This window comes from Ambystoma mexicanum, chromosome 3p (assembly GCF_040938575.1).
Source record: "Ambystoma mexicanum isolate Mex_15411 chromosome 3p, UKY_AmexF1_1, whole genome shotgun sequence".
Classification (NCBI taxonomy): Eukaryota; Metazoa; Chordata; class Amphibia; order Caudata; family Ambystomatidae; genus Ambystoma; species Ambystoma mexicanum.
The window spans coordinates 1,142,150,913-1,142,165,406 of record NC_090925.1 but is presented as its reverse complement, the minus strand read 5'-3'; the positions used below and the strand labels follow the sequence as shown (position 1 = coordinate 1,142,165,406).

Sequence of the window (14,494 nt, the reverse complement as noted above, 5' to 3'; positions counted from 1 at the left end):
TCTGACGAAGACCTGTGGCAAAAAGTGCTAGTTGCCTGATTCTGGGAATTTCAGGCAAGAAATGCAGAGACCTGCTCCAAGGGATATATTTTGATCTAGTTATAGGAAAACTGTTATGGTCTGCCCCAACTTCTTCTCAGCTATAAATCAAAATGTTCTTTATCTTTTAATTCATGTGCCATGTGGTCTGTCAATCTACTATTGATGTAATTGTGGGCCTGTGACCGGGTAATCACAGCCCCTGCAAGGTCTAACTAAGCTTACACTAGTCACACAATGAGCAGGTGATTTCCCAAGCACACTTTGCATGGTCATTTACCTGCCACTTATAATAATGTGATGTATCCTCTCTTGTATCTGGATTCTGTAGGATTATTTAGTATGTTTTGGAGTGCAGCGCCACAGCACGGGATCAATGTATAGCGTGTTTTTGGAGTGCAGCGCCACTGCATGGGATCAATGTATTGCTATAATGCGGTACAGCAAGCCATGTGTTGCCAGTGTAACATATGGACATGTAAATGAAGACAGGCTACTCAGTCAAAAACACAGCATTTATTTTTCACATTTAAAAACACTTTTTTTTTTTTTTTCTCACCTGAAATGCCTCTGTTGCAGGAGACACATTAAAGGACTAATGAACTAATATAATTAACAGTACTAACATGATTCTAACTTCTTAATATTATAATGTGTTCTCCGTGTGCAAAATGAGGCAGGCTGAAACTCATTTTAAACAGGCATTCAGATTTTATTTTCTTTCTCTTTCTCTGTGCTTTTCACGGTCCTTGCTCAGGAAACAAAACTCAAATAAGCAGGAAATTAGTGGATACAGTTTCTTACTGAAAAGTGAGCTATTGTTTGAAGAAGGAGGGTATGACATAGTAGATTCTTATTGGGCAGGCATCACGTTAGGGGCTGTAACAGAGGTCTCTTGAAGCAGCCCGGGGAGAAAGAAAGGGAGTGGACATTTTGCACAGCTTCGGTGAGGACTTGGCGGGAGTTGCTGTGGGGTTGCCTGATTGGGAGGCGTCGTTCCAGTGCACTGCTGACCTTCACAGGCTGTAGATTCCAGTCAATTCGCACCGGCTTGAGGTCAAAAGAGTGCAGATTGGAACTGCATGTTCTCGCCGGGTGCTCTGAAAGGAAGCCCTGAGCCATTTAAAGAAAGCGACCAACCCAGAGAGTTTGTGTGCTGAACAGCTACAATTTGCTGATAATTATCTTATACAAAGTGAGAGTGCTCTGTGTGAATGAAATCTATTTCAGTCAGGCAGCGTAGTGATAGCTGCATTCTAATGTTGCCATTCAGAAATGCAAGTCAGCTGATGCACTGTTCTTTTTATTGTTGCAAAGAATCTAATGAAATGCCATGAATTTTGCAGTTGTTTCTCTTATGTTTATTCTAGAAAAGACTGCCTCGCAAAACTGGTAATGTATGATTTTTTAAATGAAACTGATGTAAATCACAATCTGTGTAAAGGCTTCTATTTGCTTCTGTTTATCTCTGGTGCAGTTAGCCCATATCACATGATAAAAGGGGAGGTTATTAGGTAATATATGCCAAGCATCCCATGTGGAAAAAGTTATGTTATGAGTAATTATAAATAGCTGTGTGCGTGGTTCCACTCAGTGTATATGTGTGTGTGACTTCTGAGTGGAACACAATCTGATAGTCTGCTGGATGTACATGAGTCAGCAGAGAGAGAGGCCTCTGGAAATAGTTTCACGAATGTAAATAAATTAGTGATTATACCACATGTTATTGTGAATACTTTATGGAAGCATAGCTCACTGGTGTAGATAAATTAGTGATAACAGCCATAAGTGGCACTCCATATCAAAATGTGGTGTTATTGAATAATGTAGAAGCCTGAGGCCTCTAGAGATCACAAGAATAGTCTAGACAAAAGAAAGGGGTTTTGTATGTTGGGGCCACAAATAAAACAAAAAAATTATGCTCATCACTATACCACAACGAAATGTATACCAACCAAATATATCTGTGTACTGAAATAATACATAGCCACGATACCACTATAATACCAAACCCAATGCAAGGAGTGATTATTGCTAAATTATTTTTATTTTTGGCGGTAAGAAAATACCGCTAGGCCCCAAATCTACACAAAATACCCAACATATTTATGGTGCGTTGCAGGCCGGGAAAGTGATCATAGAGCACCTACTGGGTGTGGCAAGTGTGTCCCACACTGCCATATGTACATTAAAGGGAACCCTTTTCATAATAGCAGTGTGTCACTAAAAACGAATTTCAGAATGTCTCAAAGGGAAACCACATTCTCAGACCTAGTGCAGTATTTAGAGGCAAAGTTATTTGCACATGGGACATGGTCATCGAACAGTACCTCAGAATGGCATGACCGCATTCAGGGTGAGGTGCAGAAAGAAAAACTAAACAATATTTTTTTTGCAGAAGGCAGCATAATTCAGGTCTGCCTTCTAAGGTTATTGAATGCAGCCGATAAAAATGCAGAGAAAGACTGTTTGATATGACTATGCGCCAAAATCTGGTTTATTTTGAATAGGTCCCTGCGAATGCAAGAAAATGACACCCAGCTAATTAACAGGTTAAAGACTGACTTAGATGGGGCAAGTAAGAAAGAGGAAATGTTAAGAGCAGAATTGGATGTATGCCAAAAAGACATGCAGTTAAAATGCAGAGATTTTGATGTTCAATTGTCCAAAAGCAAGAAACAGTTTGAGGACAGTGAAAAAGAATTGGTACACTTAAAAGCATTGGTGGACCACATTAGACAAGATAAAGATGAGGTTTTGTCAGAAATGCAGATTTTACAAAAAGAACATTACGAGAAAGAAAGTGACCTCCAAAATGCGGAACAAGAAATGGTTAAAATGCTTCAAGAAAGAGACAAGAGGAATAAAGAATTTAATGAGTGCCAAATGCAAATGTGCGACATGCAGGAGGTAATTAATAAAATGTGTGATGAAAACAACTATTTGCAAAACGAAGCAAACAGGCTCCTTAAAAAGAGTAAGGACTTAGAACAGCAAATGTGCATTCCCATGTCCCAGGAGAGGCGGCAGGGTACCACATTCAATGGAGTTGAGGTGAATTCTATTTCTACCCAAAGGGCTATTGCCCCAGTGACTGGGACGGTGACTGAACTTGGTTGCAGTGCCCTTAGGGGACGAAGCAAACAGGCTCCTTAAAAAGTGTAAGGACTTAGAACAGCAAATGTGCATTCCCATGTCCCAGGAGAGGCGGCAGGGTACCACATTCAATGGAGTTGAGGTGAATTCTATTTCTACCGAAAGGGCTATTGCCCCAGTGACTGGGCGGTGACTGAACTTGGTTGCAGCGCCCTTGGGGGATTTGATACTCCCATTGGGGGCGGCCACCAATCCCATACACCTGGAACCAGGGTTGAGTCACCAAGTAGTGCAATTCCATGCATTGCAACAAGTAGCCCCATAAAGATAATGAAATCCATTAAAGCCCTGATCAAACCATTTAAAAAAGGAGGGGAATGCTGCATAGAGGATCACTTAGAAGCGGTTCATGACATTTTTAAAGCCCTCCATATACCTAAGGAACAGTACAAGCAATATTTTCATTTAACTTTAGATGCCCCGACGGCCAGTATTATAAGAGGATTGAATGAACAGCAGAATATGACATGGGCGGAGTTCGAAAAAGAGATTAGGTGTCATTTTTCTCCTTTCCAGTCATTGCAGGAGGCAAAGAAAGTCACTTACACAATCACTGCTGGGCCTAATACATTCCCTCACCAGTTTTTACAAGACTTGAAAAGAGCATTTTCTTAATTTGATGTATCTTTTGACCCCAATTCCAATGAGTTTAAAACTGCCTACTTCTATGGGCTACAGAAAGACATCATATCCCAATTGGTCCGTGAATTTGACCGTGACAAGTCCCTGGAATGGATTGTACACCAAAGCACAAAACTATATGAGGTACTCTATTGTCAGGGTAGAGAACGTGATAAAATGAAAGATACTAGACCTAAATCTAAAGAACCCTCGCAACAGTGTTGGAAATCAGGTCAGCCAAAATGTCCCTTGAGTCTGCTCAAAGTCCAAGTAAAAATAATTTGGCACCTGAACAGAGGGATAATCAACAAAGGTCATCACACACTGCACCAATGTTCCAATCACATGATCCTAGTAATAGGGAGAGCTACATCAGCCCCAGGTACTTAGGAGATAGGCCGCGGGCAGGCTATCGACCTGATATGTCAGGTATGAACAATAACCAGAGACAAAATCAGGATCAAAGAAATGATGGTCCTTATCAGACATTGGGGACACGAAGCAAATTTGATCCCAATACCATGATATATGGTTTTCAGGATAGACCCCGATATGTGGATCGATTTGCTGATAATGGGAATCAACATAGGGGCCAGTACCCATCACATGAGAGACAGGACATGAGACAGAATATGAACTACACGTCACGTCAGTACAATGATTCCCCACCAGGGGCTACAACCAAAGGATGGGTGCACCCCGCTCCCCTCCGCAAATGAATCAAGAATTCAGGAACCATCCCAATAGAAATCATTCTCCTGAGAGGTATCAGAATAGATCCAATCAGGGAGAAAACAACCAATGTCGATCTAGGCCCAGAGAGAGGATTCTAGAGCGATGGAAAGATTCCAGTGCCTCGAGGCCCAAGTGAAAATGTTGGCTGAGCAAATAGATGAGCTCTGTACAACACAAAAACAGTCATCAGAGGAGGGGGCAGAAGGCCATAGGAATGATCAGGGGGCTTCTGAAAAGTGACTAAGTACTTATGATACCTGCAGCGCCAAAAAGACAGTTTGCTCTGATGTAATTTTGCATAATGACTCTGAGATGCTTAATTATTTAAAAGTGAAAATACAAGTACATGAACATGTAACAGAAAATGCAAACACTTCTAAAAGAGAGGTACGGTTTAACCTACAACTAAATCAAACATTGGTGATATGTACAAATGAAATAAGAAAACCTGAAGATCCAAAAGAACAAAGAGACAGATTTATGAAAAATGACTCATGCATGGGAAATACCAGTGAACAGGGAGTAAGTGGCGATGCTATAACTCCTTCCCCGGACAATCAGAATAATAACCAAACACAGACAGTAAAAAGAAATAATCCAAAGGAGGGTAGATGTCAATCACCTGAAGTATTCTTTGAGCCACATATTTTTGAAGAGGTTAAGAGGGCTGATACCACACTAAATGATCACAAGTGCACAGAATTAGACAATGAAAAATTGCTGAATGATATTGTTACACTTGTTCAGTTGGAAGGTTGTAATGTGGTCCCTGATGATACCTGGATGGATGGGCGAACAGTGGCCACACTCCAAAAAACCTCTGAACATGGAGAAATGAATAAAGTCCACTCTCACCAATGTGCTTAGCCAAAAGTGAAAAAGGCCTGAGAAAGGTGAGCCCCAAAATCAGTAAGAATTCACACTTCTTATGTGTGTTAGTGGAAGTTGAAGACAGGTATTATGCTCCCATCACTGTAGAAGAAAAATGGCAAACATTTGCAATGATTGACACTGGCGCACAGGCCACAATTATGTCTAAAGAATTAGTAAAGAGTATCAATTAAGAGAGATCCCCGCAGAATCAGATCACAGTGAAGGAAAATCAAGATCCAGTGCATAATTTTAATGGGGAGGAGGTGCCTATTATAGGCGTCACCGAGGTTGACATAAAGATAGGTAAACACAGAATGAAACAGGAGGTATTGGTCACATCCATTTGTGATATTCCATTTCTGATGGGAACAGATTGCCTGAAAAGATTTATCTCCGCTCATAGATGGGGTGAATGGAGTACTGTGGTCCTTAACTAAAAAACCATTGAGATCTAAGAAACTAAAATCACAAAACAGCAATATAAATGAATGTCAAACCATTGCAAAAACAAATGATGCAGTGGAGGTGTATCTCCAGAATAGTTGCATACCTAGCGTCACTGTTATATTAATGTGTCAAGACAAAATGCAGAGTGAAAATGAAAAATTACCTGTACATATATACTTAGACCCAAGGAAAGAATGGAAAACTGCCATAGATGAGCACACCTTACATTTTTATTTGAAAGAGAAGACATGCAAACAGAATACTGCTCCTAGAGCAGGTTCGGAAAAACACATTACCACTCTTGCTGAAATACACATGTGAGATGAACAACCATGGGTTCATGTTGGGATAAATGACTATTCTAAAACAATAAAAGCCACTTTAGCGCTTGAACAGGAAAGGAGCTTCATTAATGAGAAATTGTTGCAAAAAATAATGGAAAGGGAGGAGATCCCGAAATTTAGGATTAAAAACCAGTATGTCTCTGGTTTGGACGGTCCAGACTTTGAAAACCGAATTGCAGGTAGATGCATGCTGAAAATTAGCATTGGACAAAAAACAATTTACCATAATGTTTGGATAGTGTGTGGAACACAAAATGACTTTTACATGGGCAATGACATCATGCACAGAATGTGTATGGTGTTAGATTTCCTTAATCAAAAGATATGGTCACGCAAAGGTGGCCCGGAACCTGAATTTGAAGACAAAAGAAGGACTTATCATTGCGCACAGCTGGTCTCTTATGCAATTGAATTACAAATGAGGAAAGATAATGTTATCCCTGCATTCACAAAGCAGTTTGCAATAACACTGAAATGCAAAAATGGACAGCAGATGAAAGATTCTAATGCATTTGTGTGTCTGAATGAATCCATAAAACAGCAGGGCCTGGATTATGAATACATTCCATTGGTAGATGTGGGTGAAGGGTCTGTAAAAATTATGGTGAATAATAAAGGTTGTCAGGATATTCATTTAGATGAAAACTCCCCAGTAGGAATGGCCATACAAAAATCACATTACACAGCAGATCTAAATAACATGGTGATTGGAAATATCCCTGAAAAGTATGTAGATGCTAAGGGTGAATTGCCAGAATACCTGGACTCTCAACCCAAAGGGATATTTAAAATTCATTCTGTTTACCCTTATGATTCAAGCGAGACAGTCTGCTGTCATCAAGAGGATTGCATAACATTTAACTTAAATGAAAATGAAATAGAAAATCAGCCCATTGAAGTGGAAACTGATATGCTAAAACATTTAAAAGTGGCAGCTTTACAAAGAGATACAGCCACACAATTAGAGGAAAGCGCCGAGATTCCCATGCCAGAACATTTTCCAGAATTCTCCAAAATGGTAGAGGAGCAGATTTTATCAGCGGATGCATGTGACAACGATGAGGATAGAAATGAACTGAGGAGGATATTTATGGAGTTTAAAGATGTATTTGCAAAAGATGCTTATGATTGCGGTCTAACTGGTTTACATGTGGCCATGCTACCGGAAGGGTGTAACAGAAGTCCAATATTTGCGCGCCAGTATAGACTACCATAGGCGTGTTTAGAGTCATTGGCAGAGATTATTAAAAATTTGGAGTCGCGGGGAATCATTAGGCCCATTCATAGCACATCTAATACACCTATTTTAGGTGTGTTAAAGCCAAATGTCCAATGGCGACTGTGTGCAGATTTGAGGGAGTTAATTAAAAGAGTGCCAGTATCCAGATGGCCACTGCCATTCATTGATCAGGGATTAGCTCAGATACATGGCTCAAAAGTATTTACCACATTAGATCTCACCTCTGGGTATTGGTGTGTGCCATTGGCAGAGGAGATACAGAATTTATTTTCCTTTTCATTTGATAAGACTCAATACACATGGGTTAGACCTCCATTCGGGTACGTCAATAGTGGGAGTGAATTTGGCATATTTTCGAGAAAAGCTATGCCTGATGCAGCAGAAAGCGGAACCATAATTTATGTAGATGATGTCTTGATAAAAAATGAAAGCTTGAAAAGCCATTTTGATGAAATAAGACATGTTCTTGGCCAATTGCAGAAAGCAGGCGCCAAAGTATCTTTACAAAAAGCACAATGTTGCAAGAAAAAGGTGAATTTCCTAGGCCATGAAGTGACTGAATATGGACTAAATCCCCAAAAGAAAAAAATAGAGGCTATACAAAAACTAAAAGACCCTAAAAATGTGAAAGGGGTAAAAAGTTTATTAGGAATGACAGGCTATAACAGAAAGTTCATTGAAAATTATGCTGAAATCACTCAACCATTGACTAAACTGCTTAAACTGAATACACCCTGGAAATGGGAAAAAGAGCAGTCTGAGGCAGTGGGTAAATTAAAGGAATGTCTTGTAAAGGCACCATGTTTAGCATACCCCTTAAAGAATAGGGATTTCTTTATAGAAATAGGTTTCTCTGAACATTGTATGTCAGCAGTGTTATCAGAAAAACATGATTTGAATCACAAAACCATTGCCTATGCAAGTAAGGCGTTTTCCCAAGTTGAAATGAAATTCAATGAATGTGAAAAGGCCCTATTAACCACTGTGTGGGCGCTACAACATTTACGCCCCATTGTTCAGGGAGAAAAGGTGATTATTGAAACAAATCATCAACCTTTGCAGTTTTTAGAGAGTAAAAGAATTAGTTCAGGTAATCTAGCACAGTCCAGAATCACTTCATGGACACTGGCATTGCAAGGTTTTCCTGTAGAAGTGAGATATGGCCAAAATAAAAAAAAACCAAATTGCTCAAGGTTTAGCAGATTTACATGACTGTGCAGCTGAACCAGTATCAAACGAAATGGAAGTGGAACCTAATTTGCAGGAATTTGAACCATCACCACACAAAGCTTTTGATGAAAAGACATGCAAGGACTTGCCAACTGTATATGTTGATGGGTGTGCTTTCCACATTGAAAATGACAGTAATAAACAATTAGTGTCAGGAATAGGAAATGTCTGGTTGAAATGTGAAGGCATCCCGAGTATAGGGATGAGAATTGGTGCTAGGAGCAGTCAAGTAGCGAAATTGGCAGCCATTTATAAAGCAATTACTACTGCAGTTGATAACAAATTCAGTGAAATTGTCCTGGTGACTGATTGTGACTGCACGGAAATAGCTTTGTGGAATATTTACCTGGCTGGAAGGCGAGAGGCATGGTTACATACAAAAAAAAGCCACTTGGAAAAATGATACAAGCCATAGACAAATTGGTGTCAGAAAATGATTTAACAATATACTGGAGGAAAATATGTGGGCATTTAAAAACTCCAGGAGAGGATAAAGAGGGGAATGATAAGGCAGATCACCTGGCTAAAATTGGGGCTGTGATGGGAGAATTGCTACCAATTGAACATTTACTGGGTGAAATACAAATTGATGCAGTAACACGTTCTAAAACTCCAAAGGAGACAGAGCAACCAGTGGTACACTGGAGTTATGATACACCAGACCAAGATATGATTGAGGCACAAGAGAATGATCGCATTTTGGGAATCTATTATAATTATTTGATAGATCCTGAACAAAACCCTTTAACAGAAAATGATTGTATGGGAAAAGAAGAGTTGAGGGTGCTATTAAAGAATAAAAAACGAATTAGACTACCGGATGGACTCATGATTAGAGAGTCCATAACAGGACAGATACAGTGGGTGGTACCCCTTTCATTCAGAGGGCTAATGCTACACCATGCACATGATGCAATAACTGCAGGCCACAGAGGTTCACAAAAAACATTGGAAATACTAAAGGATTATGCTTATTGGCCACATATGTCCCAAGATGTGGAATTATATACTAGAGGATGTCTAGTATGCACCCAATTTAAACCTGCTTTACCAATGCATAGAGCTCCATTAATGAAAAGATGCCTAACTCTTCCATGGTCAGATTTGCAAATAGACTATGTAGGGCCTATAAAGAGGTCGAGCAGGGGGAACCGTTATATTTTAAGTGTGTTGTGTTTGATGTCGAAGTGGATTGAGTGTATTCCTGCACCAGATTGTAGTGCGCAAACAGCAGCCACATTGCTGGTGAATCATGTGTTTTCAAGGTTTGGGTTGCCACAAAGAATAGAATCAGACAGAGGAAGTAATTTTACAAGTGCTCTAATGAGTACGGTATGGCAAATACTGGGTGTGAAGAGAAAGCTACATATTGCATATCGGGCGGCTTCTTCGGGTGGAGTTGAACGCAGCAATAGGTCTGTTGTGGACATTTTAAAGAAATTTGTTGCAGAAGCAGTTTCCAGCTGGGATTTACGTTTACGTTTGGTTTTGATGGCAATCAGATCAACTCCTGCAAAAGCAACAGGTATTAGCCCTCATGAAGTTTTAACAGGTAGGAAAATGGTATTACCACAAAACCTGCTATACAGGACACATGAGCAAACACTTGTGAGAGCATCCACAGTTCATGAATACATTGCTGAACTGTGGAAGCATTTACACCATGCATTTGCTTTTGTACAGAAAAATTTAGAAAGAGCTGCTGACAGGGCAAAGTCATATTATGATAGAAAGACGTGTGTAAAGGAATATTGTGTGGGCGATCAGGTGTATAAATTTCATTTTGGAAAAGGTAAACAGAAAAATTCCAAATTTCTAGCAGCCTAGCAGAGGCCATTTCGAATTATAGATAAGGTCTCTCCTGTGATCTATATTATTTTGAAGACTGAAGGTGAAACAGCAACAGAACAGTTTGTTCATGTGAATCAAATTAAACCATGTCACCCCAGACATGAGATTAAACAACTTGAGCATGTAGAAACAGATAAAGTCCCTTGAACATAAAAAAAGTAAAGTAAATGGGTCTAGTCAGAAAGCAGCGGCAGAGAAGTTAAATAAAGATGGTTGATTATAATGGAACATAAACTCTGTGATATATGTATATATATATATATATATATATATATATATATATATATATATATATATATATATATATATATATATATATATATATATATATTATATATATATAAATATATATATTAAAAAATAATAATAAAAAAAAATGGAAGCTGAAATTAATGGAATTGGTTTGCAAAATGAAAATGTATTAAATATTGAATGTTGTTTTATGTATGTTTGTTTTCTCTTTAACCTGTGCTTAATTTCAGAAGGCGAGAGAAAAAGGGCGAAATGTTTTACAAAGCATGTTTTATTTTTGGCAAAAGGGTGAAGTTAGTATTGTGCTATGTACTTAATTTGTTTATTTTCTATTTGATTTAGAATATTAACATACATTTAATTGCTGGTTCTGGGATCGGAGGCCACGGGAGACAATGGAGTCCTGGCGCCCACGTGGACGGATTCCAGAGAAGCCCCGGAACGGGGCAAAGACCAAGGGTGCAAAGCGATCAGCATTGAAGATGACGCCGACAATATGGATAATTATGTTGATATTCGGAGGGAACTTCAAAAATTCAGAAGCACAGGTTGTCATTGAGCCTGGACCAGCATCTGGTATTGCAATAGAAGAAGCACCAGGATTCATCATGAGTGATAGAAGGATGATTTTCCAGAACATTTATATACCATTGAATCCTGATATTTTGATAGAAAAACATTTTAACAACACTGGAATTAAAGCTGAGCAGACTAAAGAGTGGCTGGAAATTAGAAAAGAGGACGCTAAGCAGTCAATAAGAGATATATTGATGCAATTGGAGAAAACATTTGTGAATTCAGCAGACATTAAGAAGAGGAGAGGAAAGAGAGGAGCAGTGATGCTTGCGATCTCATTGGTAATGTCTATAGTTGGAGCCATAATAGGTACCACGATATCAACAGCCAATGCCATTTCAGTAGGGACGCTGAGTACTAAAGCACAACAACTGAGTGTTGACCTAGAAATAATACAAAAAACATTAGATGGGATTAGAGGGGGATTGGATGAACAAGTAAGGTTCATAAATGAAACTGCGATCATATTGAATGAACAAGCGGATGTGATGCAACGGGCAACTAAGCTGATTATTAAGCATGACAGAACACTTAGTGAGATTTTGAATATAATGAGTCCTGTTGATAGACTATTGACAAATTATAGGAGAGAAGTTCAAACTGCAATTTTACAATTGATTCAAGGACATATACCATTGTACTTTTTTTCACAGGATATTATTCATCAAATGATAGAAAGGTTGACCAGGAGGGATATTGATGTGGTACAGGTAAAAATTGCATTTGAAATGGGTAATGCAATGCCATTATATGTGGACTTGAAAAGGTTGGAAATTGGGTTTTTACTATGCATCCCATATGTAGCTCCTGAACTTATTTATCAAACCAAGTGGGTACACAATGTGGGATTTTGGCAAGAGGACACATTTATTAAGATTAAGACTCCAGAAGTGGTGGCATTTCAGTCATGGGAGCCTGAAGTTTACGTGATACCAAACTTGGAAACGTGTGTCAAACTTAAAGAACAAAATTATATGTGCCCAGATAAACGGTTTGTTCCTGATGCTACAGACGCTATTTGTGGTTTGAAATCTGACCCAAGTATATCAGAAGGATGTGAAGTAATCATTAGCAATATGGGGAGTGAAGAATTAGCACAGGCTAAGATGGTCAAAGGTAAATGGTTGATCAGCACCTGTTTAAAAAAAACCTGACAGTAGTACACTTAAATCATGGAACATATGTGGTTAAACAGGTGAAATATAATGTGTTTTACTTACAGGTTCCAAAGGATACAATTGTGTCGATTGGAGGGTTAACATTATTTCATGTTACGAATGACATTTGGGAAAGCCAAGTAGAAAATATTGAATTTTTTCAAAGGGATACATTTCCAATAGACCCGGACCTAGAATTCTTATTGAATCATAAAGAGAAACATGTAGTGAAAATGAATCTAAGAAAGAACAATATTACGGTTAGTAACCTGGGTATAATAGAAGTGGAAAGATTTAATTGGGGAACCTGGGGGGAACGCTCTATAGTGGGTTTAGCTGTCCTGGTGCTAATAATGGGAGGATGGTTGATTGTTTTATCAGTAAAAATGAAGATGTTGCTCATGTTAGTGGCTACAACGGGGAGAGAAAGATATCCTAACATGCATACATTTTAAAAGAATAAAGGGAGCAAGTTGGATTTCTTCCAATTGTGGCTTGGACCATGGCCAAATTCTCAGAAAAAGGAGGGGATATGTAGGATTATTTAGTGTGTTTTGGAGTGCAGCGCCACTGCACGGGATCAATGTATAGCGTGTTTTTGGAGTGCAGCGCATGGACATGTAAATGAAGACAGGCTACTCAGTCAAAAACACATCATTTTTTTTCACATTTAAAAACACACCATTTTTTTTTCTCACCTGAAATGCCTCTGTTGCAGGAGATACATTAGAGTATTAATGAACTAATATAATTAACAGTACTAACATGATTCTAACTTCTTAATATTAAAATGTGTTCTCTATGTGCAAAATGAGGCAGGCTGAAACTCATTTTAAACGGGCATTCAGAATTTTTTTTTCTTTCTCTTTCTCTGTGCTTTTCATGGTCCTTGCTCAGGAAACAAAATTCGAATAAGCAGGAAATTAGTGGATACAGTTTCTTACTGAAAAGTGAGCTATTGTTTGAAGAAGGAGGGTATGACATAGTGGATTCTTATTGGGCAGGCATCACGTTAGGGGCTGTAACAAAAGTCTCTTGAAGCAGCCCGGGGAGAAAGAAAGGGAGTGGACATTTTGCACAGCTTTGGTGAGGACTTGGCGGGAGTTGCTGTGGGGTTGCCTGATTGAGAGGCGTCGTTCCAGTGCACTGCTGACCTTCACAGGCTGGAGATTCCAGTCAATTAGCACCGGCTTGAGGACAAAAGAGTGCAGATTGGAACTGCATGTTCTCGCTGGGTGCTCTAAAAGGAAGCCCTGAGTCATTTAAAGAAAGCGACCAGCCCACAGAGTTTGCGTGCTAAACAGCTACAATTTGCTGGTAATTATCTTATACAAAGTGAGAGTGCAGTGTGTGAATGAAATCTATTTCAGTCAGGCAGTGTAGTGATAGCTGCATTCTAATGTTGCCATTCAGAAATGCAAGTCAACTGATGCACTGTTCTTTTTATTGTTGCAGAGAATCTAATGAAATGCCATGTATTTTGCAATTGTTTCTCTTATGTTTATTCTAGAAAAGACTGCCTCACAAAACTGGTAATGTATGATTTTTGAAATGAAACTGATGTAAATCACAATCTGTGTAAAGGCTTCTATTTGCTTCTGTTTTTCTCTGGTGCAGTTAGCCCATATAACATGATAAAAGGGGAGGTTATTAGGTAATATATGGCAAGCATCCCATGTGGAAAAAGTTATGTTATGAGTAATTATAAATAGCTGTGTACGTGGTTCCACTCAGTGTATATGTGTGTGTGACTTCTGAGTGGAACACAATCTGATAGTCTGCTGGACGTACATGAGTCAGCAGAGAGAGAGGCCTCTGGAAATAGTTTCACTAATGTAAATAAATTAGTGATTATACCACATGTTATTGTGAATACTTTATGGAAGCATAGCTCACTGGTGTAGATAAATCAGTGATAACAGCCATAAGTGGCACTCCATATGAAAATGTGGTGTTATTGAATAATGTAGAGG

The 14,494-nt window shown here is 38.9% G+C and overlaps 1 protein-coding gene across 1 annotated transcript in view; it reads left to right on the top strand.

Annotated features, from left to right (window-relative positions):
• LOC138579835 (uncharacterized) overlaps nucleotides 1–14,047 on the top strand; it is a 28,230-nt gene extending 14,183 nt beyond the window's left edge. The window contains exon 2 of the mRNA XM_069650062.1: nucleotides 11,131–14,047. Within this exon, the coding sequence (XP_069506163.1) occupies nucleotides 11,184–12,518 (1,335 nt within the window). The 5' untranslated portion in view covers nucleotides 11,131–11,183 and the 3' untranslated portion in view covers nucleotides 12,519–14,047. The remainder of the gene's footprint in view (nucleotides 1–11,130) is intronic.
• Nucleotides 14,048–14,494: the final 447 nt, after the last annotated feature.